This window comes from Notothenia rossii (genome assembly GCF_949606895.1).
Source record: "Notothenia rossii genome assembly, chromosome: 7".
NCBI lineage: Eukaryota > Metazoa > Chordata > Actinopteri > Perciformes > Nototheniidae > Notothenia > Notothenia rossii.
In genome coordinates this window covers 56,849,980-56,876,355 of record NC_136905.1, presented here as the reverse complement: position 1 = coordinate 56,876,355, position 26,376 = coordinate 56,849,980, and the positions used below count along the sequence as shown (strand labels likewise).

The 26,376-nt window shown below is 49.2% G+C and overlaps 1 protein-coding gene across 1 annotated transcript; it reads right to left on the bottom strand.

The window, feature by feature from the left end:
- LOC307046419 (uncharacterized protein) lies at window positions 1-24,609 on the bottom strand (the record flags this gene model as incomplete). The annotated part of the gene is made up of 3 exons (XM_079692813.1): window positions 24,405-24,609; window positions 18,776-20,814; window positions 1-412 (listed from the first exon to the last, which is right to left on the bottom strand). The coding sequence occupies exons 1-3, from the start codon at window positions 24,501-24,503 to the stop codon at window positions 1-3; spliced, it is 2,550 nt and encodes an 849-aa protein (XP_079548939.1). The 5' UTR covers window positions 24,504-24,609.
- Between the last annotated feature and the right edge of the window lie 1,767 nt (window positions 24,610-26,376).

The window sequence follows — 26,376 nt, the reverse complement described above, 5'->3', positions numbered from 1 at the left end:
TTAACGGTCTACATCCCGTATCCAGCTGCCAGACTCGGGCTCGTAACGTGCAGGCGGCCTCCTCAAGCGGCCCGGCCGAGTCGGCTGGGGCAGCGTCGGCGGCGACTGCGGCACCGGGAGCGGTGCACCCAGGAAGGCACCCGTAGGAACAGCGAGGTCAGAGGACGCCCCATCAGCAGGCGTCGGTGGGGAAGCGCCAATAGCCGAGTCGCGGGGCCCGACAGCCGGCCGCTGAGCAATCCCCTGGGGCGTCGCCCAGCCCGGGTGGATAGGTGGGGGCTGATGACCCAGGGCAGCGGGCGGCGGCGACGGCGCAGCCGACTGCTCGCGGGCGCAGGGTGTGGCCGGCGTGTAGGCACGGAGGAACCGCCGGTTGCGCAGTGTCAGACGTCCCGAACCGTCAACCCTGACCCTATTTAGGTGCAATGGATGTCCACTTGCGGGAGACGACAGACAGTGGTGCGGTTAGCCAAAGTGACAATGGATGTCCACTTGCGGGAGACGACAGACAGTGGTGCGGTTAGCCAAAGTGACAGACCTAATGTTAGACCAATTTACAGGCAATGGACGTCCACTCTCGGGAGAGAGACCTCCAGCATGTGTCCCTGACATGGAGACTCTGTTTATTTCACTCATCCAGGACAGAGACCGGGGAAATCTCCTCTCTGTGGCCCCTCCAAGACCCCCAAAGGACGGACCACAGACCTCCAGCATGTGTCCCTGACATGGGCACCTCCATAACCTTGCACACCGTGAGTCCCCGGACTCCCGGACTTAAGCACTCCCCCACGGACTAAACCCAGATGTTCACACCCTACAGAACTCCATGCCCCTGGTTAACCTAAAGGGGGTGGATTTTGCGGTGCTTTACCGTCGGCACATCGGTATCCATATTCGGCCTTATTCACGGCACCACCACCCCTTCTGTGGAGGATATTCTCATGCTCCTGGTAACCCTTTAAATAGTCTGATACTGTCAGGGCTCATCACCGCACTTTACAAGCCATAAATAATGTTTAAATGGTCGGGGAAAGTGTTTTTAAACGTCTGGAAGAGAGTTGTAGCCTGTCATTTTGCAGGATATCATTTAACATGTAACCTCTCCTGGAAATGCACAGAATATGTCCATTTCCAGGAGAGGTTCCATGTTAAATTATATCCTGCAAAATGACAGGCTATAAGCCAGGAAAAAGTGTTTGAAAGGCGGGGAAAAGTTGTTTAAAATAGTCGGAAAAGTGTTTTTAAACGTCTGGAAGAGAGTTGTTGCCTGTCATTTTGCAGGATATAATTTAACATGGAACCTCTCCTGGAAATGCGCAGAGTATGTCCATTTCCAGGAGAGGTTCCATGTTAAATTATATCCTGCAAAATGACAGGCTATAAGCCAGGAAAAAGTGTTTGAAAGGCGGGGAAAAGTTGTTTAAAATACTCTGATACCTCCAGGGCGCATCACCGCATTTTACAAGCCAGGGAAGGTGTCGGAATCCTGGGTAAACATTGTTTAAATAGTCTGACACCTGGCACTGTATTTGCCCCTGGGAGAGGTTCCATGTTAAATTATATCCTGCAAAATGACAGGCTATAAGCCAGGAAAAAGTGTTTGAAAGGCGGGGAAAGGTTGTTTAAAATACTCTGATACCTCCAGGGCGCATCACCGCATTTTACAAGCCAGGGAAGGTGTCGGAATCCTGGGTAAACATTGTTTAAATAGTCTGACACCTGGCACTGTATTTGCCCCTGGGAAACTTCAAGGTTATATTCATGTTTTATTATTTATTTAATAATCACATGATTTTTACAAAAACAGTATACACAGTATACATATATACAATAATAATAATAATAATAATATAACAATATACATAATAAAAACATGAAAAGTGGTGAAAATGAGAAAATGTATCCGAAAATAGTGCCTCCTAATGCGGGCATGTGGACAGTAGCCACAGACTCACAGGCACACACACACATGCAGAGATCCAGGGGGCGGAGCACATGGCTTTTTTTACCCAGAAATAAGTCTATGAGAGGCGGGGAGACTCAGAGGACAGGCTGCGTCACCTCACTTTGTAACCCAGGAAAAGAGCAGGAATTCTGGCTGCGTGAGTGTTAAAAGTGCATTCATCTGTGTTAATCCGACAGCCGCAGAGGTGCTGACGCAAAGCAGGCGGAACAAATTGATTATTTGAACCAGGAATAAATGTTTGCAAGGCGGGGAAAGTGTTCCTGCAGCCCCTCCATAACGGTAATAATGATTAGAAATGATTTCCAGGGCAGAAAGCGTTTTTTAAATGTGGAAAAAAATATGTTAAACTGTTTAAAAAGCACAAAGTGATTTGAGTGCAGTTCTCATGTGTCCCCACAGGAGGGCGCGTCGTCCCAGGGAGCACAGTACATGGTGACAAGGTACGATTTATACCCTAAAATAGCATGCTAAGTGTGGGTGGATTAGTTTCAAAGCATGCACACTCTGCTCGTGTCAGACTTCCATCAAATAGACCGGGGAAAACACCTCTCATTAGCCCCTCAAAGACCACCAAAGGACGGACTAAGCAGCTCCAGCACGGCTCCCTCACATGGAGCTCAGGTTATTTCATACCTCCAGGAGAGGGACCGGGAAAACCACCTCTCTGTAGCCCCTGACAGAGCCCCAAAGGACGGACTAAGGACCTCCGGCAACAGTGGCACTTCCATAACCTTGTGCACCGTGAGACCCCGGGCCCCCGGACTTAAGCACTCCCCCACGGACTAAACCCAGATGTTCACACCCTGCAGAATCTCATGCCCCTGGTCACCTTTAAGGGGGGGTGGATTTTGCGGTGCTTTACCGTCCGAACACAAGCATCAATATTCGTCCTCCTTCACAGCAGCAGCAGCAGCAGCAGCAGCAGCAGCAGCAGCAGCACCTGCCCTGCTGCACTTCCATAACCTCGTGCACCGTGAGACCCCGGGCCCCCGGACTTAAGCACTCCCCCACGGACTAAACCCAGATGTTCACACCCTGCAGAATCTCATGCCCCTGGTCACCTTTAAGGGGGGGTGGATTTTGCGGTGCTTTACCGTCCGAACACAAGCATCAATATTCGTCCTCCTTCACAGCAGCAGCAGCAGCAGCAGCAGCAGCAGCACCTGCCCTGCTGGAGGTTCACACTTTAACTTATTTGTATTCGTTTTTTTTTGTTCCCCTCCTCTGCCTTACACATCCTCCCACGCTCGAGCACTCCTCACTCGGACTAAACCCCTCCATGCACACCGCCAGAACCAGAACCTCACGCCCCTGGTGACCTTAAAGGTGTTTGTCTTTGTTTGTTTTTGTACTCCACATAGACAGGCAGGTGTTCAGCACCACGGACAGAGCGGGCCCGCTGCTGCTGCTGCTGGAAGGTGGAACACTTTGTGTCTTTTTATTTTCTCTTTTCTCCCTGCTCCTGCACACACCTTTTGTTACCCTCCTCTGCCTTACACATCCTCCCACGCTCGAGCACTCCTCACTCGGACTAAACCCAGATGTTCACACCCTACAGAACTTCATGCCCCTGGTTACCCTAAAGGGGTGGATTTTGCGGTGCTTTACCGTCCGCACATCGGCATACATATTCGGCCTTATTCATGACACTACCACCCCTTCTTTGGAGGATATTGCAGGATATAATTTAACATGGAACCTCTCCTGGAAATGCACAGAGTATGTCCATTTCCAGGAGAGGTTACATGTTAAATTATATCCTGCAAAATGACAGGCACTGTATTTGCCCCTGGGAACCTTCAAGGTTATACTAATGTTTTTTTTTTATTTTTTATTTAATTATCACACCACTTTTACAAAAACAGTATACAAAATAAACATAATAACAACATGATTAACAGGGGCCTTGGGGCCATATTAGCCGTCTAACTTGTACAGTGCACCGGGGAAAAAAGGTTGAGTCCACGGCCCCTTTCCCCTCATCAGGAGTACCAATCGGTCCTGAAGAAGAGGTATCGCTGCTCTCCGCCCCTGAATCCTCTTCGGAGGTAGCTGACGGTGGTAGACCTCCTTCTGATGATGATGCTGCTGCAGCTGCTGCCGCCGCCCTGAACATGGAGCGGATCTTCAATGCCTCCTTTATTCCAGGCGTATTCGCGTAGAACCGGTCTGCAGTGCTTACGTCGTGGCACATAAACCTAGCCAGAATCGACCTGCTTTCTGGATCTTGGTGATGCTTGATATTGTCAGCCAGGGCAGTGCGCAAGATGGTGAAGGTGACGGCTGTTTCTAGCCCAGCATCAGCCCAAGCCCTCTTCAAGTGAGCGTTCAGGTTCTTGGAAGCCTGCTTCCCCGATGTGAAAAGGAAAAATTCATTCTGAGGACCCGACAAGCCCTCTTTTATCCCCATCCACCGCATGACCCAGCTAAACTCCTTTATTGTAAGCACCAGCTGTGCTTCACCAAATGTCTTGGCAGTCTTGTGATCCTGCACGTGGATGATGTAGCCCTCAGCAGTGCCCCTTCTGTCCGCCTCAAAGACCTCCGTGTTGGTCATGTTTGCATACACACCCGGACGGTGGCCATACAGGAGGCTCCAATGGAGGGTTAGATAGCCATATAGCAGGTACTGGGTGATTGTGGTCGGATTGCTAGCCATCAGGTCAAGGAGATCAGGGATGCGCTTCTCAGCGGCCGCCATGGCGGCGAGAAGCTCCGCCTGGCTCGGCAGACGATCCAGCTTGTCCCTCTTCACCTTAAACTGGTGGAGAGTGACAGACTTTTTCAAATCGTTAATGTTGGCTTTCACCTCTCTGATGATGTTGGTCATATCAGACTGGGTGAGCCTGCACCCCCGGAGCTTTGATGCAGACAAGTACCTCAGGAAATGGTTCACAGTCTTCAGGAACAACAGCGATGTTGTGACTGTCCGGCCCGACTCTGAAATATACTTGCTCCAGCCACGGACCCTCTTTGTGTCTTTTAGAAACAGCCAGTCTGACAGCCGGTCAAAACCATGGGCCATGAATACTATGAAGTTCTTTATCCGGCTGACATTGGACATACAATTCTCTTTCCGTTTTACTGTCGGTGCAAGACCCTCACAATGACCTCTGTATGTCTGAATGTACGTCTCCATGCTTTTAGGCAACGTGATTTCACGCATGGTATTCCGCAGTCCCTTCCCAGTGCACCATTGATTTTGGGAAGAGGGCCAGTCCTTAGCCAGATTAGCTTTCAGCTTATTGGAGACAGACGCACGGGTCTTCTGGCATACAGGGGTCTCACTACAGGAGGCTTCTACGGACCGCATGACAGTCTGCATCGGGGTCTTGCTTCCGGAGGCTTCTGGGGACCGCATCACAGACTTGAGAGGGATCTCACTCGCAGAGGCTTCTATGGACCGCATGACAGTCTTCACTGGGGTCTCACTACCGGAGGCTTCTGGGGACCACATGACAGTCTTCACTGGGGTCTTGCTTCCGGAGGCTTCTGGGGACCGCATCACAGACTTGAGAGGGGTCTCTCTACCGGAGGCTTTGTTGGACCGCATGACAGTCTTCACCGGGGTCTTGCTTCCGGAGGCTTCTGGGGACCGCATGACAGTGTTCACCGGGGTCTCACTACCGGAGGCTTTGTCGGACCGCATGACAGTCTTCACCGGGGTCTTGCTTCCGGAGGCTTCTGGGGACCGCATCACAGACTTGAGGGGGGTCTCACTCGCAGAGGCTTCTATGGACCGCATGACAGTCTTCACCGGGGTCTTGAGAGGGGTATTGCTGCCGGAGGCTACTGAGTTCATGTCGGGGGTACTTGGGATTGCTACGCCCTTAAATCGTATACATTCTTCGTCTTCCTCAAGCAGAGCAGCAGTGGCATTCTGCTTCCTGGGTTTTAGACCCTGTTTTAGCCTGGAGCGCAGGGTCTTCACCTCATCTATGAGGGCATCCTTCTGAGCCCTCAATGCCACATTGTCCAGCCTCACCTGCATGCAGTCCTCTTCGTCACACTCGGTATGTGGGGAGAAGGGTGGAGGGTGCACCGGGTATTCCTCCTCATTGTCTATATCCAATGATGTAGCCATTCCAATGATGGGATTAGTCTCTCGGAGGTCATGGAGCAACTGCAGGGCCACACTATGCTTCAGCCTTGCCATGACCTGATGTGCCTCATCTCGGGAGAACTCAGGGTGGTCACGAGTTACATGACGGTGTAGTTTCCTCCCAGCATACGAACACCCTGTGATGGGACAGGGTTTGGTCCGAACATTTATTCTACCACTGGCCATTTTAAGAATGATGCCTCTTTCATCCAGGTTCCGCACTGCATGTTTGTGCTTAAGGTGCTTATTCAAAGCCAGATAGCGGAGGCTGCACACCGGGCATTCGGTCAACATCCTTCCAAAAACACACACAATGAATTATATTTAAATGGTTTTCTGTTTCTCCGTTTATATGCGTTAGCCAACTGCTGATTGCAACCATGGGTCCGATGCTTCAATGCAGGGAACACGGACCAAGGGGAGGACTTGGGTTACCACCTGGTTAAAATGGTCCCACCTCCGCACCAACGCGACTGGCGATGGGTCCGATACATTGATTGTTTTTTGTTTCATGGTTCTGCCACGAACTCACAAGACAGTTTTGGGTACAAAACGTGGGGGTAACAGTACCTCCGGGTGCTCCGTCCCGCTCCGGCTTTCGCCGCAGCGGGGGGAGGAGGCATTGAACCCCTCGCACCTGCCCCCGGAGGAGGCAGGGGAGTCAGGTACCCGGAGGCGCACGGTGGACGGCCAGGGCGAGACCGCCACACCGCACTGGAGTCAGAGTTCCGAGTTTTTCGAGCCAGGTCCCGGTGAAACGCAGTACGGAGCACCCGGCAGGAACCTCCAGCAGACCCCCCCGCGCGGTTCCCTCGTCCCTCGGAAGAGGCGGAGAGGTGGGTGTTTTTCATCTGCTGGCGGACTGCCGGGGAGAACGTGCTGCTCGGGAGCCAGGCTCAGAGTTAGTGGAAGTGAGAGCCCGTGCACCTGCCTTTTACAGCAGGCACGCGCTGGTATCGGGGTGGGGAGAGAAGGTAGATGCAGAGGCTGCAGAAACAGCCAGAGCCTTTCCCCTCTAACACACCCCTCATTTGGTTCATGAGCACTGGGCAGAGTCCCCTGTCAACTCTCCTTATATTCCTCCGGAGACCAGTTGGGAAATGGCAGCATCCCACTTCACCTGGTAGACCAATATCGTTAAATGAGCTCAGTAATGTACTGCACAACATCACATGGGTAAAATGAGCTATATCATGCACTGCAAAATCACATTTGGTTTATTTCCAAAAAGCCTGGAAAAAACACATATCCATCATGTCCTGTAAAATATCATTCTTTGTTTATGTCCGCTCCAGGATTACCCGTAGTTTGGATGAACCGACCGCCAAGCACCGGAAGCTGGACCCGGGGAGGAGGCCCTCCGATGGCGGGTCAAAGTTGATGATACCGCAGCTGGCTGGACACTAGCCGTAGAAGAACACCTGGGCGGGACCAGGCATGTCCCTCTTTGCAGACAAGCATATGTGCTCCCAGGAGCAGAGTCAATCACACAGTTTGGAGGAACCGACCGCCTAGCACCGGAAGCTGGACCCGGGGAGGAGGCCCTCCGATGGCGGGTCAAAGTTGATGATACCGCAGCTGGCTGGACACTAGCCGTAGAAGAACACCTGGGCGGGACCAGGCATGTCCCTCTTTGCAGACAAGCATATGTGCTCCCAGGAGCAGAGTCAATCACACAGTTTGGAGGAACCGACCGCCTAGCACCGGAAGCTGGACCCGGGGAGGAGGCCCTCCGATGGCGGGTCAAAGTTGATGATACCGCAGCTGGCTGGACACTAGCCGTAGAAGAACACCTGGGCGGGACCAGGCATGTCCCTCTTTGCAGACAAGCATATGTGCTCCCAGGAGCAGAGTCAAACCCGCAGTTTGGAAGAACCGACCGCCAGAGCACCGGCACGAAGCCGGGCCGGCGGAGGCCTTCCGATGGCGGGTCACGTTTGCCATTCGATCAATGTCTTTGCAGACAAGCATATATGTGGTTGTTACGCAGGATCAAATAGGTAGTTTGATGAAGTAGGGTCCTGTGCCCGGAGCAAGGCCAATTGCTGAATGCCGCAGCCGACTAAGGCCGCTATGCCACAGTGGAGGATGAGAGAAACAGGTGTTTGTTTTGCATTCCGCGGCAAAGAGGGGAGGTGGAACTTCCACCCCGCTACGGAACCTGTGGTGGGACCCCTGAGTCAGACGGTTCGTCTTGGAAACGCTTCATATCGGTCGGCCTGGGAGGTAAGAGACACGCAGGGTAACGGACACGCAGGGTTACCCCCACGCAGCCCACGCAACACGGAGGAGGCAGGGGAGTCTGGTACCCGGAGGCGCATGGCCGCAACACCGCACTGGAGTCAGGGTTTCGAGTTTTTCGAGCCAGGTCCCAGTGAACGCAAGACTCCAGCAGGAGCCTCCAGCAGACCCCCCCGACGTTTCCCCCGTCCCTCCCGGCCATCAGAGTCGAACCCGCAGTTCGGAGGAACCGACCGCCAGAGCACCGGCACGAGGCCGGGCCGGCGGAGGCCCTCCGATGGCGGGTCGCGTTTGCCATTCGATCAGTGAGAAATCAGAAGAGGAAGGGGGAAGAAAAAAGACTAACTTGTCTTTTTGGAGAACCATCAAAAATGGGTGAAAATGAAAAAATGTATCCGAGAATAGTGCCCCATAAGGCGGGTAAAGTCCCCTGTCAACTCCCCTCACCTTCCTCCACACTCTGAAAAAGTCAGAGTTATTTTTTGGAGAACCATCAAAAAGGGCTAAAAGTGTTGAAATGTATCCGGGAATAGTGCCCCATAAGGCGGATAAAGTCCCCTGTCAACTCCCCTCACCTTCCTCCACACTCTGAAAAAGTCAGAGTTATTTTTTGGAGAACCATCAAAAAGGGCTAAAAGTGTTGAAATGTATCCGGGAATAGTGCCCCATAAGGCGGGTAAAGTCCCCTGTCAACTCCCCTCACCTTCCTCCACACTCTGAAAAAGTCAGAGTTATTTTTTGGAGAACCATCAAAAAGGGCTAAAAGTGTTGAAATGTATCCGGGAATAGTGCCCCATAAGGCGGGTAAAGTCCCCTGTCAACTCCCCTCACCTTCCTCCACACTCTGAAAAAGTCAGAGTTATTTTTTGGAGAACCATCAAAAAGGGCTAAAAGTGTTGAAATGTATCCGGGAATAGTGCCCCATAAGGCGGGTAAAGTCCCCTGTCAACTCCCCTCACCTTCCTCCACACTCTGAAAAAGTCAGAGTTATTTTTTGGAGAACCATCAAAAAGGGCTAAAAGTGTTGAAATGTATCCGGGAATAGTGCCCCATAAGGCGGGTAAAGTCCCCTGTCAACTCCCCTCACCTTCCTCCACACTCTGAAAAAGTCAGAGTTATTTTTTGGAGAACCATCAAAAAGGGCTAAAAGTGTTGAAATGTATCCGGGAATAGTGCCCCATAAGGCGGGTAAAGTCCCCTGTCAACTCCCCTCACCTTCCTCCACACTCTGAAAAAGTCAGAGTTATTTTTTGGAGAACCATCAAAAAGGGCTAAAAGTGTTGAAATGTATCCGGGAATAGTGCCCCATAAGGCGGGTAAAGTCCCCTGTCAACTCCCCTCACCTTCCTCCACACTCTGAAAAAGTCAGAGTTATTTTTTGGAGAACCATCAAAAAGGGCTAAAAGTGTTGAAATGTATCCGGGAATAGTGCCCCATAAGGCGGGTAAAGTCCCCTGTCAACTCCCCTCACCTTCCTCCACACTCTGAAAAAGTCAGAGTTATTTTTTGGAGAACCATCAAAAAGGGCTAAAAGTGTTGAAATGTATCCGGGAATAGTGCCCCATAAGGCGGGTAAAGTCCCCTGTCAACTCCCCTCACCTTCCTCCACACTCTGAAAAAGTCAGAGTTATTTTTTGGAGAACCATCAAAAAGGGCTAAAAGTGTTGAAATGTATCCGGGAATAGTGCCCCATAAGGCGGGTAAAGTCCCCTGTCAACTCCCCTCACCTTCCTCCACACTCTGAAAAAGTCAGAGTTATTTTTTGGAGAACCATCAAAAAGGGCTAAAAGTGTTGAAATGTATCCGGGAATAGTGCCCCATAAGGCGGGTAAAGTCCCCTGTCAACTCCCCTCACCTTCCTCCACACTCTGAAAAAGTCAGAGTTATTTTTTGGAGAACCATCAAAAAGGGCTAAAAGTGTTGAAATGTATCCGGGAATAGTGCCCCATAAGGCGGGTAAAGTCCCCTGTCAACTCCCCTCACCTTCCTCCACACTCTGAAAAAGTCAGAGTTATTTTTTGGAGAACCATCAAAAAGGGCTAAAAGTGTTGAAATGTATCCGGGAATAGTGCCCCATAAGGCGGGTAAAGTCCCCTGTCAACTCCCCTCACCTTCCTCCACACTCTGAAAAAGTCAGAGTTATTTTTTGGAGAACCATCAAAAAGGGCTAAAAGTGTTGAAATGTATCCGGGAATAGTGCCCCATAAGGCGGGTAAAGTCCCCTGTCAACTCCCCTCACCTTCCTCCACACTCTGAAAAAGTCAGAGTTATTTTTTGGAGAACCATCAAAAAGGGCTAAAAGTGTTGAAATGTATCCGGGAATAGTGCCCCATAAGGCGGGTAAAGTCCCCTGTCAACTCCCCTCACCTTCCTCCACACTCTGAAAAAGTCAGAGTTATTTTTTGGAGAACCATCAAAAAGGGCTAAAAGTGTTGAAATGTATCCGGGAATAGTGCCCCATAAGGCGGGTAAAGTCCCCTGTCAACTCCCCTCACCTTCCTCCACACTCTGAAAAAGTCAGAGTTATTTTTTGGAGAACCATCAAAAAGGGCTAAAAGTGTTGAAATGTATCAGGGAATAGTGCCCCATAAGGCGGGTAAAGTCCCCTGTCAACTCCCCTCACCTTCCTCCACACTCTGAAAAAGTCAGAGTTATTTTTTGGAGAACCATCAAAAAGGGCTAAAAGTGTTGAAATGTATCCGGGAATAGTGCCCCATAAGGCGGGTAAAGTCCCCTGTCAACTCCCCTCACCTTCCTCCACACTCTGAAAAAGTCAGAGTTATTTTTTGGAGAACCATCAAAAAGGGCTAAAAGTGTTGAAATGTATCCGGGAATAGTGCCCCATAAGGCGGGTAAAGTCCCCTGTCAACTCCCCTCACCTTCCTCCACACTCTGAAAAAGTCAGAGTTATTTTTTGGAGAACCATCAAAAAGGGCTAAAAGTGTTGAAATGTATCCGGGAATAGTGCCCCATAAGGCGGGTAAAGTCCCCTGTCAACTCCCCTCACCTTCCTCCACACTCTGAAAAAGTCAGAGTTATTTTTTGGAGAACCATCAAAAAGGGCTAAAAGTGTTGAAATGTATCCGGGAATAGTGCCCCATAAGGCGGGTAAAGTCCCCTGTCAACTCCCCTCACCTTCCTCCACACTCTGAAAAAGTCAGAGTTATTTTTTGGAGAACCATCAAAAAGGGCTAAAAGTGTTGAAATGTATCCGGGAATAGTGCCCCATAAGGCGGGTAAAGTCCCCTGTCAACTCCCCTCACCTTCCTCCACACTCTGAAAAAGTCAGAGTTATTTTTTGGAGAACCATCAAAAAGGGCTAAAAGTGTTGAAATGTATCCGGGAATAGTGCCCCATAAGGCGGGTAAAGTCCCCTGTCAACTCCCCTCACCTTCCTCCACACTCTGAAAAAGTCAGAGTTATTTTTTGGAGAACCATCAAAAAGGGCTAAAAGTGTTGAAATGTATCCGGGAATAGTGCCCCATAAGGCGGATAAAGTCCCCTGTCAACTCCCCTCACCTTCCTCCACACTCTGAAAAAGTCAGAGTTATTTTTTGGAGAACCATCAAAAAGGGCTAAAAGTGTTGAAATGTATCCGGGAATAGTGCCCCATAAGGCGGGTAAAGTCCCCTGTCAACTCCCCTCACCTTCCTCCACACTCTGAAAAAGTCAGAGTTATTTTTTGGAGAACCATCAAAAAGGGCTAAAAGTGTTGAAATGTATCCGGGAATAGTGCCCCATAAGGCGGGTAAAGTCCCCTGTCAACTCCCCTCACCTTCCTCCACACTCTGAAAAAGTCAGAGTTATTTTTTGGAGAACCATCAAAAAGGGCTAAAAGTGTTGAAATGTATCCGGGAATAGTGCCCCATAAGGCGGATAAAGTCCCCTGTCAACTCCCCTCACCTTCCTCCACACTCTGAAAAAGTCAGAGTTATTTTTTGGAGAACCATCAAAAAGGGCTAAAAGTGTTGAAATGTATCCGGGAATAGTGCCCCATAAGGCGGGTAAAGTCCCCTGTCAACTCCCCTCACCTTCCTCCACACTCTGAAAAAGTCAGAGTTATTTTTTGGAGAACCATCAAAAAGGGCTAAAAGTGTTGAAATGTATCCGGGAATAGTGCCCCATAAGGCGGATAAAGTCCCCTGTCAACTCCCCTCACCTTCCTCCACACTCTGAAAAAGTCAGAGTTATTTTTTGGAGAACCATCAAAAAGGGCTAAAAGTGTTGAAATGTATCCGGGAATAGTGCCCCATAAGGCGGATAAAGTCCCCTGTCAACTCCCCTCACCTTCCTCCACACTCTGAAAAAGTCAGAGTTATTTTTTGGAGAACCATCAAAAAGGGCTAAAAGTGTTGAAATGTATCCGGGAATAGTGCCCCATAAGGCGGGTAAAGTCCCCTGTCAACTCCCCTCACCTTCCTCCACACTCTGAAAAAGTCAGAGTTATTTTTTGGAGAACCATCAAAAAGGGCTAAAAGTGTTGAAATGTATCCGGGAATAGTGCCCCATAAGGCGGATAAAGTCCCCTGTCAACTCCCCTCACCTTCCTCCACACTCTGAAAAAGTCAGAGTTATTTTTTGGAGAACCATCAAAAAGGGCTAAAAGTGTTGAAATGTATCCGGGAATAGTGCCCCATAAGGCGGATAAAGTCCCCTGTCAACTCCCCTCACCTTCCTCCACACTCTGAAAAAGTCAGAGTTATTTTTTGGAGAACCATCAAAAAGGGCTAAAAGTGTTGAAATGTATCCGAGAATAGTGCCCCATAAGGCGGATAAAGTCCCCTGTCAACTCCCCTCACCTTCCTCCACACTCTGAAAAAGTCAGAGTTATTTTTTGGAGAACCATCAAAAAGGGCTAAAAGTGTTGAAATGTATCCGAGAATAGTGCCCCATAAGGCGGATAAAGTCCCCTGTCAACTCCCCTCACCTTCCTCCACACTCTGAAAAAGTCAGAGTTATTTTTTGGAGAACCATCAAAAAGGGCTAAAAGTGTTGAAATGTATCCGAAAATAGTGCCTCATGAGGCGGATTGAGTCCCCTGTCAACTCCCCTTACCTTCCTCCAGAGCCCAGTTCAAAAACTTTAAGTTTGGTAAGAACCATGCTGGGGGGTCTCCAGGCAACAAAATGTATCCGAGCCAAAGTGCACATACAGCGGATGAATTCCTCCATGAAGTTACACAGCCGTTTTTTTTCTGAGTCCTCTCAAAAACCGGGTTTCCGATTTCGTGCAGAAGGTAGCTTGTAAAACATGAACGGTTTTTTACAACGGAGGAGGGGAAGTCTGGATTCCCCTCTCCGTTGTACCTTGCAACGGGGTAGGGGAAAAGTGTTCGGCGCTTCGTCCCGAAGCGCCGAACACTTTTCCCCTTCTCCAATTTTTCAGATCCCCTCTCCCATGTAATTTTAAAAGTTCATTTTTTGATTATTTTAACATATAATTGACCGTTTTCTTTCATTTTTTTTTCATTCCACGGGTGGGGGCCTATGGCAGGCTGCCTATGAGCTCCCAAATTTGGCCCGGATCATCCGGGATTTGTGGGATAAGCTCCATAAACTGACAAAGTCATCCAAATATGTCGCTTTTATCGCCCAAAGATATATCATGCAAATACATTAAAATAGTAAAAGGTACAATTGTGCTCGGCATTAACCGGAATTTGATTTATATAGCCCCCAAAAAATAATTAAAAATCATTTTCGTGGGGAAAAGTGTTAAAACGCCTGATTAAAGCATTTGCGGGACCCCAGCGAGCTCCAGACTAGTTTCATTGTGTCGGGGACCCTGGATAATGATAAAACACATCATTTAAATGCCAAAAACACCATTAAAAGTCACTTTTAGGGGCAAAAAACAGCCTCTGTCCACTTCGTTAACAAAGTGATGGGGAAAAGGACAAAATCGTGATTAAAGCATTTTGCGGGACCCCAGCGAGCTCCAGACTAGTTTCATTGTGTCGGGGACCCTGGATAATGATAAAACACATCATTTAAATGCCAAAAACACCATTAAAAGTCACTTTTAGGGGCACAAAACTGCCTCTGTCCACTTCGTTAACAAACTGATGGGGAAATGGACCAAATCGTGATTAAAGCATTTGCGGGACCCCAGCGAGCTCCAGACTATGTGCATTGTCTTGGGGACCCTCCACAATGATAAGACCCATCATTTAAATACAAAAAACACCATTAAAAGTCACTTTTAGGGGCAAAAAACAGCCTCTGTCCACTTCGTTAACAAACTGATGGGGAAAAGTACAAAATCGTGATTAAAGCATTTTGCGGGACCCCAGCGAGCTCCAGACTAGTTTCATTGTGTCGGGGACCCTGGATAATGATAAAACACATCATTTAAATGCCAAAAACACCATTAAAAGTCACTTTTAGGGGCACAAAACAGCCTCTGTCCACTTCGTTAACAAAGTGATGGGGAAAAGGACAAAATCGTGATTAAAGCATTTCCGGGACCCCAGCGAGCTCCAGACTATGTGCATTGTGTCGGGGACCCTGGATAATGATAAAACACATCATTTAAATGCCAAAAACACCATTAAAAGTCACTTTTAGGGGCAAAAAACAGCCTCTGTCCACTTCGTTAACAAAGTGATGGGGAAAAGGACAAAATCGTGATTAAAGCATTTTGCGGGACCCCAGCGAGCTCCAGACTATGTGCATTGCGTCGGGGACCCTGGAGAAAGATAAAACACATCATTTAAATACAAAAAACACCATTAAAAGTCACTTTTAGGGGCAAAAAACAGCCTCTGTCCACTTCGTTAACAAAGTGATGGGGAAAAGGACAAAATCGTGATTAAAGCATTTTGCGGGACCCCAGCGAGCTCCAGACTAGTTTCATTGTGTCGGGGACCCTGGATAATGATAAGACCCATCATTTAAATGCCAAAAACACCATTAAAAGTCACTTTTAGGGGCAAAAAACAGCCTCTGTCCACTTCGTTAACAAAGTGATGGGGAAAAGGACAAAATCGTGATTAAAGCATTTTGCGGGACCCCAGCGAGCTCCAGACTAGTTTCATTGTGTCGGGGACCCTGGATAATGATAAAACACATCATTTAAATGCCAAAAACACCATTAAAAGTCACTTTTAGGGGCAAAAAACAGCCTCTGTCCACTTCGTTAACAAAGTGATGGGGAAAAGGACAAAATCGTGATTAAAGCATTTTGCGGGACCCCAGCGAGCTCCAGACTAGTTTCATTGTGTCGGGGACCCTGGAGAAATATAAAACCCATCATTTAAATGCCAAAAACACCATTAAAAGTCACTTTTAGGGGCAAAAAACAGCCTCTGTCCACTTCGTTAACAAACTGATAGGCAAATGGACAGAAGGGGGAACACGGCCCAGCCGCTGCTCCGCTGCTCCAGACTATGTGCATTGTGTCGGGGAGCCAGGTCAAACCCCTCCATGCACACCGCCAGAACCAGAACCTCACGACCCTGGTGACCTTAAAGGTGTTTGTCTTTGTTTGTTTTTGTACTCCACATAGACAGGCAGGTGTTCAGCACCGCGGGCCCGCTGCTGCTGCTGCTGCTGCTGGAAGGTGGAACACTTTGAGTCTTTTTATTTTCTCTTTTCTCCCTGCTCCTGCACACACCTTTTGTTCCCCTCCTCTGCCTTACACATCCTCCCACGCTCGAGCACTCCTCACTCGGACTAAACCCCTCCATGCACACCGCCAGAACCAGAACCTCACGACCCTGGTGACCTTAAAGGTCTTTGTTTGTTTTTGTATTCCACATAGACAGGCTGGGGTTCAGCACCACGCACAGAGCCTACCCGCTACCTCCAGGGCGCATCACCACATTTTACAAGCCAGGAAAGGTGCATGGATCCTGGGTAAACATTGATTAAGTGTTTTTAAATGTGTGGAACAGTGTTTTGTCACTTTCAAAACTCTCCTGTCATTGACCGGATAATTTGGGTCGATTTTGTATTCAATCTGGCCATTAATATTCCAGTGAGACGAAGTACGTACATTGACCGGAGTGATCCCATGTTAATGTTGTCCAAATACCGGAACATTCCCTGACCCTATACTGGTCGTGGCCCGGCGACTCCACCACGATCCCCGACCTGTCCCATTTGTGGGGGCTCGGGCCTTGCTGGTTCTGGAGGAATACCCTTTCGCCGAGTGCCAATGGGCGGAGCGGTCTCGAGTGAGCCCCCAGAGACTCGGTGGTACGGGACATACGGGTCCGAAGGGCGTCCTCCTTCGCCGCCCATGCCTCGCGCCATAGCAGGCGGATATGCGGGTTCGAGAACTTCTCGAGGCGGTTCACGAAGGAGAGCGAGCCACGAAGTGGGCGGCCGAAGATGATCTGTGCTGGCGAGAGGTCGCAGTCGGGGTCAGGCGTGTTACGCAACTGCAGCATAGCGCGCAGGAAGCGGTCCTGATCAAGGCTGCCCGACGGGCCGGTGTTGGACATCAAGAGGCGCTTAGCAGTCTTAACCGCAACCTCCGCCCTCCCATTCGACTGCGGAAAGCTAACGGAAGACACACGGTGTTCGACGTGCCATAAGCGGAGGAAGTCCTCGGTGTGGCTCGCCTTGAATTCCGGACCACCGTCGCTCGAGAGCTCCTCCGGTACGCCGAAGGTGGCGAAGAACGACCGGAGGTGTTGGACCAGGCCAGCTGAGCCCACCAGGGCAGTACCCGCCGTAGAGCTCAGGACCTCTACCCAGCCCGAGAGCCGATCCCCGACAACTAGGTAGTGACGGCCCCCATAGTCGAAGAAGTCAGCAAACACCGCCTCGAATGGCGTGGACGGGGGTGGGGACGGCCGGGGGGGTGTAGCCGCCTGTGACGGAGCATTGCGGTTGCAGTCTGCACACCCGTCCCTGGTGGCCTGAATGTCCCCGGACATCCCGGGCCAGTAAACTATGGCTCGGGCATGCTGCCCCATAGCTGAGGTCCCCTGGTGAGCGGCATGGAGATGCCGAAGGACCCTCCCACGGAGGGATGGGGGAACCACGACGCGGTCCCGATAGAGCAGGACGACGTCCTGGGCGTAGACGGACTCACAGACCGATGACAGACTCGCCAGGGCAGGGTCGTTAACGTCAATCCCACCCTCTTGCTCGATGAGTTGGAGGAGGTGGCCGAGGCATCCATCAGCCGCTGTTTCCCGTGCGAGGAGGGGCCAAGAGACGGCTCCGAGCTCCCGTGCGTCGTCGCGGATGGAGGCCATGAGTGCTGACTCCATGGCGTCAGGCCCGCTCGGCAGCCCCAATGAGAGGCCGTTCGCTGAACCCGAGGGGGAAGGATGCCTCGACGTGGCATCAGCGGCATAGTTGCTCTTGCCAGGCAGATGCACAATGTCGAAGCGCCATGGGAGGGTGCGCTGCTTCAGTCTAAACAGACGCGAGTTTGTGATCTCATCCAGCGTACGGTCGCCAAAGATTTTCACCAACGGCTTATGGTCGGTGACCACGACGAGGTTGTCGGACCCCTGCGTGAAGTACCGCGTCTGTTCCAGGCCCCATGCCACAGCTAGGGCCTCTCCCTCGACGGCTGCATAGCGCTGCTCCGCAGGGGACAGGAAACGCGAGCCCGCGAGGGTGACCCTCCACCCTCCTGGACAGCAGTCCGGTATGCCCGAGGCACAGTGACAATGTTGCTGGAGCAGGAAGTAGCCAATGCCACGCATGGACCAGTCAGGGCGGAGGCAGGTCCGCTTCTGCATGTCGTAGATCTCCACGCCCTCGCGGATGGCCTCCATTATGGCTTGCTTGGACGTCTGGAAGGCCTCCTCCAGAACGGGGGACCATAGGAACGCACAGCGTGGGCTGAGGAACGGCTTAAATGGAGCCATCGTGTCACGCAACTGGGCGTAGTTAGCCACCTGGTTGACAAGGCCGAACCAACTCCTGATGTCCGTCGTGGAGCCTGGGGTGGGGAAGTCCCGGATGGCGTCCAAGTATTTTGGGAGCGGTTCGATGGTAGATTCCGACACCCTGAAGCCAGCGAAGTCGACGCACCTCTCCGCGAACTGAAGCTTGTCCGGATTCAGCACGATCCCCGATCGGCCGACACGCGTCAGGAAGTCGATGGTCCTCCACCAGTGTTGCTCCAGGTCGGTGTCATAGTGGATGGTGTCATCCACACAACGTTCCTTGCGTTCATAGTCCGAGAGGACGGCGTCAAACCGACGGTTGTAGCCATCCCCTGACGACAGGAAACCCTGTGGTGCCCTGGTGTAGCGCCAACGGCCGAAGGGCGTGATGAAGGTAGTGAGGTGGCGATCCGACTCACGCAGGGGAACACTGTGGTAGCCGTTCCAGGCGTCCGTGACGGTCTTCCAGGTGCCCTTCGGGACGCGGCGTGCGAGGTGGAACGGGGACTCAGTGGCGAAGGTCTCACGTTGGCAGAACTTGTTGAGGGGGGAGAGGTCCACGGTCCTGCGGGGGGAACCGTCGTGCTTCCGAGTGACTACCATACGATGGCACCACGTCACCGGCTCGCCGTACGGCACGCGTTCAATGACCCCAAGGGCTTCGTCCCGCAGGAGGTCATCGTGAACCCTCCGCTGCCAGTGTAGAGGCACCGTAGCCGCGGTGTGGCATGCCTTAGGCATAGCTGCGGGGTCCACGTGCATCTCGATAGGCGGCCCCTCCATGCATGGTAGTGCCCGATGGGGGCAAGTATTGAATGTCGACGAGGCATATCTCCCGAGTAGCCAACCTTTCATCCGGTCATTGTTCTCTGGCGTACAAGGGAACGGCAGTGCTGCGGGGCGCGCCGGGGGGACCGTGCGCTGAGGACATGAGCATTGGGCGTCCCCGGGGTCACTTGGCCCCACGCAGCCGCCGTTGGTTGACCTCGTCGCATTGATGGACAGGGGCTGGACTGGCGTGTCAGCCGTGTCAGGGCTACGCCTGTCCTTGGGCCCCCTTGCAACGTCGTCCGACGGGAAGTTACTGGGCAAGAGGCCGAGGTTGAGCAACGACTCGTAGGAGAGGTACATGGCCCGGACTGAGCTGCTCACATATACCATGGAACGGCAGGATGTAGTACGGCCCCCGCTGCAGGTCGTCGAGAGCCTAGCGAAGAACGCTCCCTCGATGGCTATAGGGGAGCGGTTGGCGGCCAACAGGCTGAGGCTGACGGGTCGCAGGTCGTCCCGCGCGAAACCGCAGGCCAGGAACTCCTCCAGAGACCAAAGGTCCGACTGCGCGCCAGTGTCTGCGACGGCGGATATTCGAGCTCCGTCGGCCGAGCCCCGGTTGCTGGTGCCATCCCTCGGCCCGACTGGCATGTCCATCGAGATGGTGATTAACGCCCGGGGGTGGTCTCTCAGCCTGGCTCGCCTCCATTCGCCCTTGGAGAAGATGTGGTGCTCGAGTATGATAGGTGAAGGCCTGTCGACACAGCCGTGCGACGTAGGGGCGCGGCGTCGGCGAAGGCTCCCGCGACGTCGGCCAGGGCGGGCTCCAGCTTGCACCGACGAGACCTGGGATACCAGCTCCGACCCCATGGCGGCCTGTTGACTGTCGGATGACGGCTGTTGACGCCTCTGTTGTCGGCGGGCCCTGTAGCAGCCGATGCACACCTGGTGAGGCTTAGGGTTCCACCCGCGAGGCCCCTCCGTGAAGACGTTAAAGACGTTCTTACATTCCGGACACGAGGCACGTTTAGCCCCGTCCGCGGGGCTCGGGGCGGGGCTCGCCTGTGGAGTCGTCTTCAAGCGCCGGAATGACGACATGGCTGATAGGGAGGACGACGGGAGAGCGTTACGGGCCATCTCTTTGTTCTCGACGAGTGCAATCACGTCATTAACTGGCTTGACCAGGACGTCAGTTGTCCCTAGCGTCTCGCGGCGTATGTCCGAGTCATAGATGCCATTGAGCAGCACATCGCGGATAATGTGGTCGGTATAGTCCACGTCCTTACCACACTCGCATACCGCATTATATGCGCATGTCTCTGCTTTACCCCGCACTCTGGCAGCGAATGCGCGGAATGTCTCGTCGCGTTCCTGGCGTAACTGAAGTAGTTCGGTGCGCAGGACGCATGTAGCAACTGGGATGACAGCTAGGGAACGCATGACGGTGATCAGGTCTGGCAAGGGTCCGGAAACGGCGTCGGGGACGGCTTTCAACAGGCTGTCTCCAAGTACAGGCCCAGCGCACTGAAACAGCTGGAAGGGGGCCTGTGCGTCCCCTATGCCTGAGCCGGCGCGGAATACATTCCAACGGCGGATGAACACGTTCCATTCCTCTATTGACACGCCCACATCAACTTTGGGCCGATCGAGTCTCGGGCCGTGAGGGGCTGGGGCCTGGGCTGGCGCGGCCATGACAGGCGCTGCGTGCTGGTGGCTACATCCATGAATCGTCAATATAGCAATGACGAGTGCTTCAGACAAGTCATCGGATTTGAACTCGCAGCCGGGGACAGGGCATCCAACAACGACCATGGTGTCGTCATGAAGAAACACACTCCTCAATGTCAGTTTCGGTGATTTATTGACAAGGATGACGACACCCTAAAACAGAATAATGCAGCAAGATAAGCTGACAAAGTATTACATCCATGCAATTCAATCAACACAAATATATACCACGAAACAGAGTATAGTAGTATAATAGTATAATATATATATAGTATAATATATGGTATAATATAATAGTGGAAACAGTCTTACATGAATGAGTGGACGAACGTCTCAACTCGAGGCGGAGTGCATGAACAATGTTTGAACTAAAATGGCCGCTCGGCACTTCCGGGTCAGAGCACGGCATAACCAGGCAGCGACAGCAGTGACACTGCCCTCTAGTGGCCGGCGATAAACTCTTCAATATTAGAATAGTATAAAATAATAAAGTCAAATAAAATGGACTATCTTAGAATAGTGTAAAATTAATTGGAATAATAAAAATATACTATCTTGGAATAGTATGAAGTAAATTGAAATGGATTCACTCCATTTTAATTTTGCTCACTTCTTCACATGATTTCATCATTTAAAGAATCACATCGGCTGGACATTCATTGATCAATCTCATCTCCGAACATCCATATCATTTAAACTAACTCATCATTGTCATCAACATCTACGTATATACGGGGGTTGGTCGTCTTGTTCTGCTAGCATTTGTAACTGTCTCCTCATGAGAAATTTACCCTCCCTCCTTTCATACCATTTAAGGTATGAAAGTAATATGTTCTCTAGAAGGGGCCGTTGTACGTTCTACTCTGGGGTACGGCATTCTAGACAGTCATTTCTGGGAGAAGATTTTGGTCAGTTACAACAGTTGTAGAATTTCATCACTTAAAAGTTCCTACTCAGTAACTTTGGGTGGTCTGTTTTAATGCAGTGATAAAGTCCCTGAAATGGTGTGAAAACTCGTGGAATATCAATAAATCATTATACTAATTTATTTTCAATTATGGTCTACTTAAATAGCTATGCTAACCCCTTTTACAGTGTGTGGAACCTTGGGTGCCCGAGCATGTGATAATTACTTCCTCCTTTAACAAGGATTTTAAAAACAGAAGTCATTTCATTAATGGTTTGTAGTTTAATTCAGGAATTGACATTTATGGCAGATATGTTTCTCCATTAAATAACATCTCTAAATGTCAGGTCATCTGGTGAATGGATGAACTTTAGGAGCTGGTGGCGCTTGTCTTTTAAAACTCATACTCTGGTGCCGTGCGCTCCCTCTGAAGCTGCAAGTAAGATTTAAAACATCTGCAGGGTGGGTTGAGCGACCCCTTCTCCCTGAACGATGTTTGTTGTAACAAATATGCACAATCACAATGAGTGATCAAGGCCCTGCATGTATTGCTCCCAACTACATTAGTTTTAAAAAAATTAAACTTTGCTATCGCTCTTTGCCCAGTGTCTTTTTTAAACTCTACATCTTGGACGAAAAACCAATGTTATTTCCACCTTAATCTTCCCTCCTGAGGTAATAACCATGCTACAATGGAGAAATCAATACTCTAGATTGGAATACTATCTTTGGCTTGGTACTAGCTCTACCTTTAACATTTTCCATACAAATAAAGATTTGTCTGCTTTTATAGAGTGGTTACTAAAACCATCCCTTTAAACTGTAGGTCTATACTGTAACAAATTAAATCTTGCCCAAATTCACACATGAATAAAAAACTCTTAAAGAATAATTTGTTCATATGATGAAAAGATTGAATAATATGTTCTACCCTCAGTGTGTTTTTAGGGTTATTTAATAATTTCCTCTTTTTTCTTTATAAATTCACCAATTGATTAATTCATGGCTAATACATCTTTTTCTTTACGTATTTCTCGTTGGTGAATAAGTGTGTTTATGTGTAAACTCACTCACTCCCGTTTTTCTTCTCTCCCCCTCTGGTTGTCAAGCCACGACCCCCTCAAGTTCTGCCGGACCATGCCAACTCCTCCGTCCTTTCCTCTCCTCCGTCCACTTCTCCTCAGTCCATCTGCTCTTGGATCCTTCCGCTGTAACTCTTTTCAGTGTCCCATCTGCTTTGCTTTTCATCTCCTCCTTTACAGTCTCTACTTGTTGCATGGAGGGCGTATTCCGCTCTCATGTCCCACACTCTGCTTTTGTGCCCAAATCTTGTGGCTCAGCTTGGAACTTCATGTCCTGTGGGGGACCGATGAGAGTGTGCCTTTTTATGTCACCTGGTTTTGGTTCTTGGTGCCTCAGGTGGAGATAGTTCTGGATGCAGCGTTGGAGTTGTTGGTTCAGCTCTGGTTCTCTGTCTGTTCGATGGAGGAGGAGGAGGAGGAGGAGGAGGAGGAGGAGGAGGAGTCTTCCGTGGTGAGGTCTTTTGTCTGCTTGGACGATGGGGTCGTAGCGTTCTGACAGGTGGAGAGAGAGAGAGAGAGAGATCTCGGGACTCATTATCTATAGTTAATTCTAACACACTGAGGTAAAATAAATCCAACCTTTTCCACTCTATTTTCCTAATGTTACTATCCATCTTAGTTGTTAAATGTCATCTAAACACAATTAATGTCTACTAATAATTTTACCATATCCCTAAACATTGCTTTCACCCACTGTAACATGTTTACTCCAATTAACTCTTTCAGGAAACAATTTTCTTCTATAAATTTAAATACCTACATGTTTCAAGCACCACATATTTCACACACTATAAAAGAACGTCTCCATATTTTCTCCATCACTTTAAATCTCACTGTTATTTAGAACCGTAGTAACTTTTGTGACTGGACATATCTGCAATGTCGCCACTATCTGCTGGGGAATCTTGTTTATAGAGTTTGTACATACAAAGCTGTACTTGTGGGTTAGTAGCCTGTGTCTAACAATCATTTTCAATAATTGTGCTCAGGTCACCGATCGGTTGTTCATAGCTTAACAGGAGGTGTTTCTGGTACGGACTAAAACATGGATCCAGTGTATTTAGAGATTCCCCTAATCTGTTAATCCCCATCACTTACATATCCCGATCACTTAAACCCATCTCATCATTTGATACAAGAACTGCATATAGGGGGGGTGAATCATCTTGATTATAACCGCCTCACCTTTGGAAACGAGTATTTCTAACTCCTCCTCTTGTTGCTCAGCTGATCTTTTGGCTCTGGGGATAAGTGAAAGTCTGTGAAACACAACTGGAGTCTTGTTAGTGATGTGGGCATTCTCTATGAGTGAACTAATGGTTCCATATTTTACATAATATTGTACTCCCCATCCAACCAGAAAGGTGCCAAGTGTACTGAGCACAATCAGCAATGCTATTCTGACTCTTATCCCTAGAGGACCCCACAATTGGTTTGGCTTTGTTCTTGTCATCATCTCTATTTTATCCCCTGGTTGTGTCCGTTACAGAATTTAAATAATGAGTACAAAAATAACATTAAAAATTGGACTCTTTTTCAGATGTAAAACAAAAAATAGGTTTTCACATTAATGTACAATCTATAAAAATCTATAGACAATTTGTCTCTTGAGCTGTTTCTATCTTTATCTTATTTCTATTTATTGTTTTGTTCCAGCTCTCCCAAATCAGTCCTAACTTCCAATAATGTTCTGGAAGTTGCCAGTGAAGGGTGACAATGTGTGAGGTGGTGTCAATTTGCTCCTTTTTCTTTACCTTTAAACCGGAGCGCGTGTGAAGTTTGTTACAACTTTTCACGCTTCCGTCCACCGGGGATGAGCCCACTGTCTTTTGTGAACTTTCACCCTCACCCATTCACCTGGCCGAACAGGAGTCTCTTCTGGTGTCTCGTCTGGTATCTCTGTAGTTTTCCTAGCCTGCTGTGTAAACAAAACTTGCATAATATTACTCAGAGTTCTGACATATTCATCCACTTCTATTTTTCTAATATCTAAAACTGGACCACTCCCTCCTTGGAGAAGGCCCAAGCTTCGGCATACCTCTTGTTGTTATGAGACCTATTGTCGACTACATTTTATTATTTATTAACTACAACGTCACTGAAATCAACATATCTGTATAATCATGACACTCCCTCCTTTGAGCATAAAATGCTCAATTAATATTGCAATGATTACCGTATTATGAACAGGACATGTAAAACCCATAACGTTGCATTAAATAAATATAACTTTTCCGTGTACCCACAAGGGGTACAAAAATATCGTATGATTTATGGTTTTCTGATGGTATAAATGCATATTCACAAAAAAGAAAATCAGCAATTAGCACTTCTAATAGTTTAGTTGTTTCAATAATGGCTTTTGTCATGGTATTATGCATCATCGTTGCTGCGAAAAACAATACCCCTGGTGTCGCTAATGCGTCTCAATAATTATAGGATTAGAGGATTGGTTGACACTGTTGAACTAACATATGATAAAATAATCTTCCTCCAAACTGGAGGGAAAATATGAACTATTCTCACAGAGGGTGACCTGCATGAAGGGCTGGTGCCCCTCACTCAAATGAGATATTGCCTTACACTATAAATCAGTATAGTTACTCAAGAATAAATAAATAAAGACTGATTCTTGAAACTGGTGTAAAAACCCCTACAACTTCTTCATCCAAGCTCTCAATCAGTGTTATGTTATTTAATCTGCAGCTCACGCCTTAAAACAGATACTTCAGACCGATTATAAAATTGTGTTTATGAGAAAAAGGTAATCTGACTCCATAAATCACATAATTGTTTGATTAAAAACTGCACTTCTGGCTAACAATAAATGAAGTTCCCTTTTAAACACAGCCCCGGTCTTCTGACGGGGTCTATCTATGTACTGGCTGGAAAATGTTGGGCCAGTCTCTGTCGCTTCATCACTGTTCTCCCGCTAACAGTCACTCTCTAGTTCAGCTGGGTTCTTGTTTACTTCTTCACTGGTTTGAGACAAGCGAACCTATCGGACACCTCCCTTTGTAGCCAGACTTCACCACAGCAGAATCGAGTTTCTGTTTTCAGGTCTGGACAGCTTCACGTCAGGTATATCGCCGCCCCTTGCATATTTTGGGTGGAAGCCCGTCTTCTTGACCTCACTAGTTGTGTGGACACAATAGTTTTCTGTGTGGGGGAACAACATCACTCGTAATGTATTTTCCTTCTCATAATTACAAAAATAGTCTGCTAAATGTTCTACTCTGCTACTTCTAATCTGTGGATGCTCTGTGTAAATGCAATATTCTACTCACTATCTTTTAAATAACATTCAACCTCTCCCTCCTGTGGTGACATATGTGGCTCTATGTAGCTGGATTTCAAAATACTCTAGTGCTGAAGATGCATCACCTGATGGTCTGGTCCTCTAAGCTTCCTCATTGTTGTGGTTGATAGTTCATGTTTGGAAATCCTTTACGTCTTTGACATCTCTGGGACCCCCTTACTCCGTCGTCATCATGGAAACTGCATGGTGGGCCGTTGTTTGGTGCATGTGGTGGGTATTTCATTTGTTGTTGTGGACAATCTCTAGCCCAATGGCCCAGCTGATTGCATATGTAGCATCCCTCAAACCGGAGAACTTTTCCTCTGCCTGTGCCTCCTCGGAAACCTCCTGGTTGTTGGTTCTCCATCTGATTCTCTGGCACTATCTGAGATTCAACTGTTTGAGATGTCTGCCCTGCATTCTCTGGT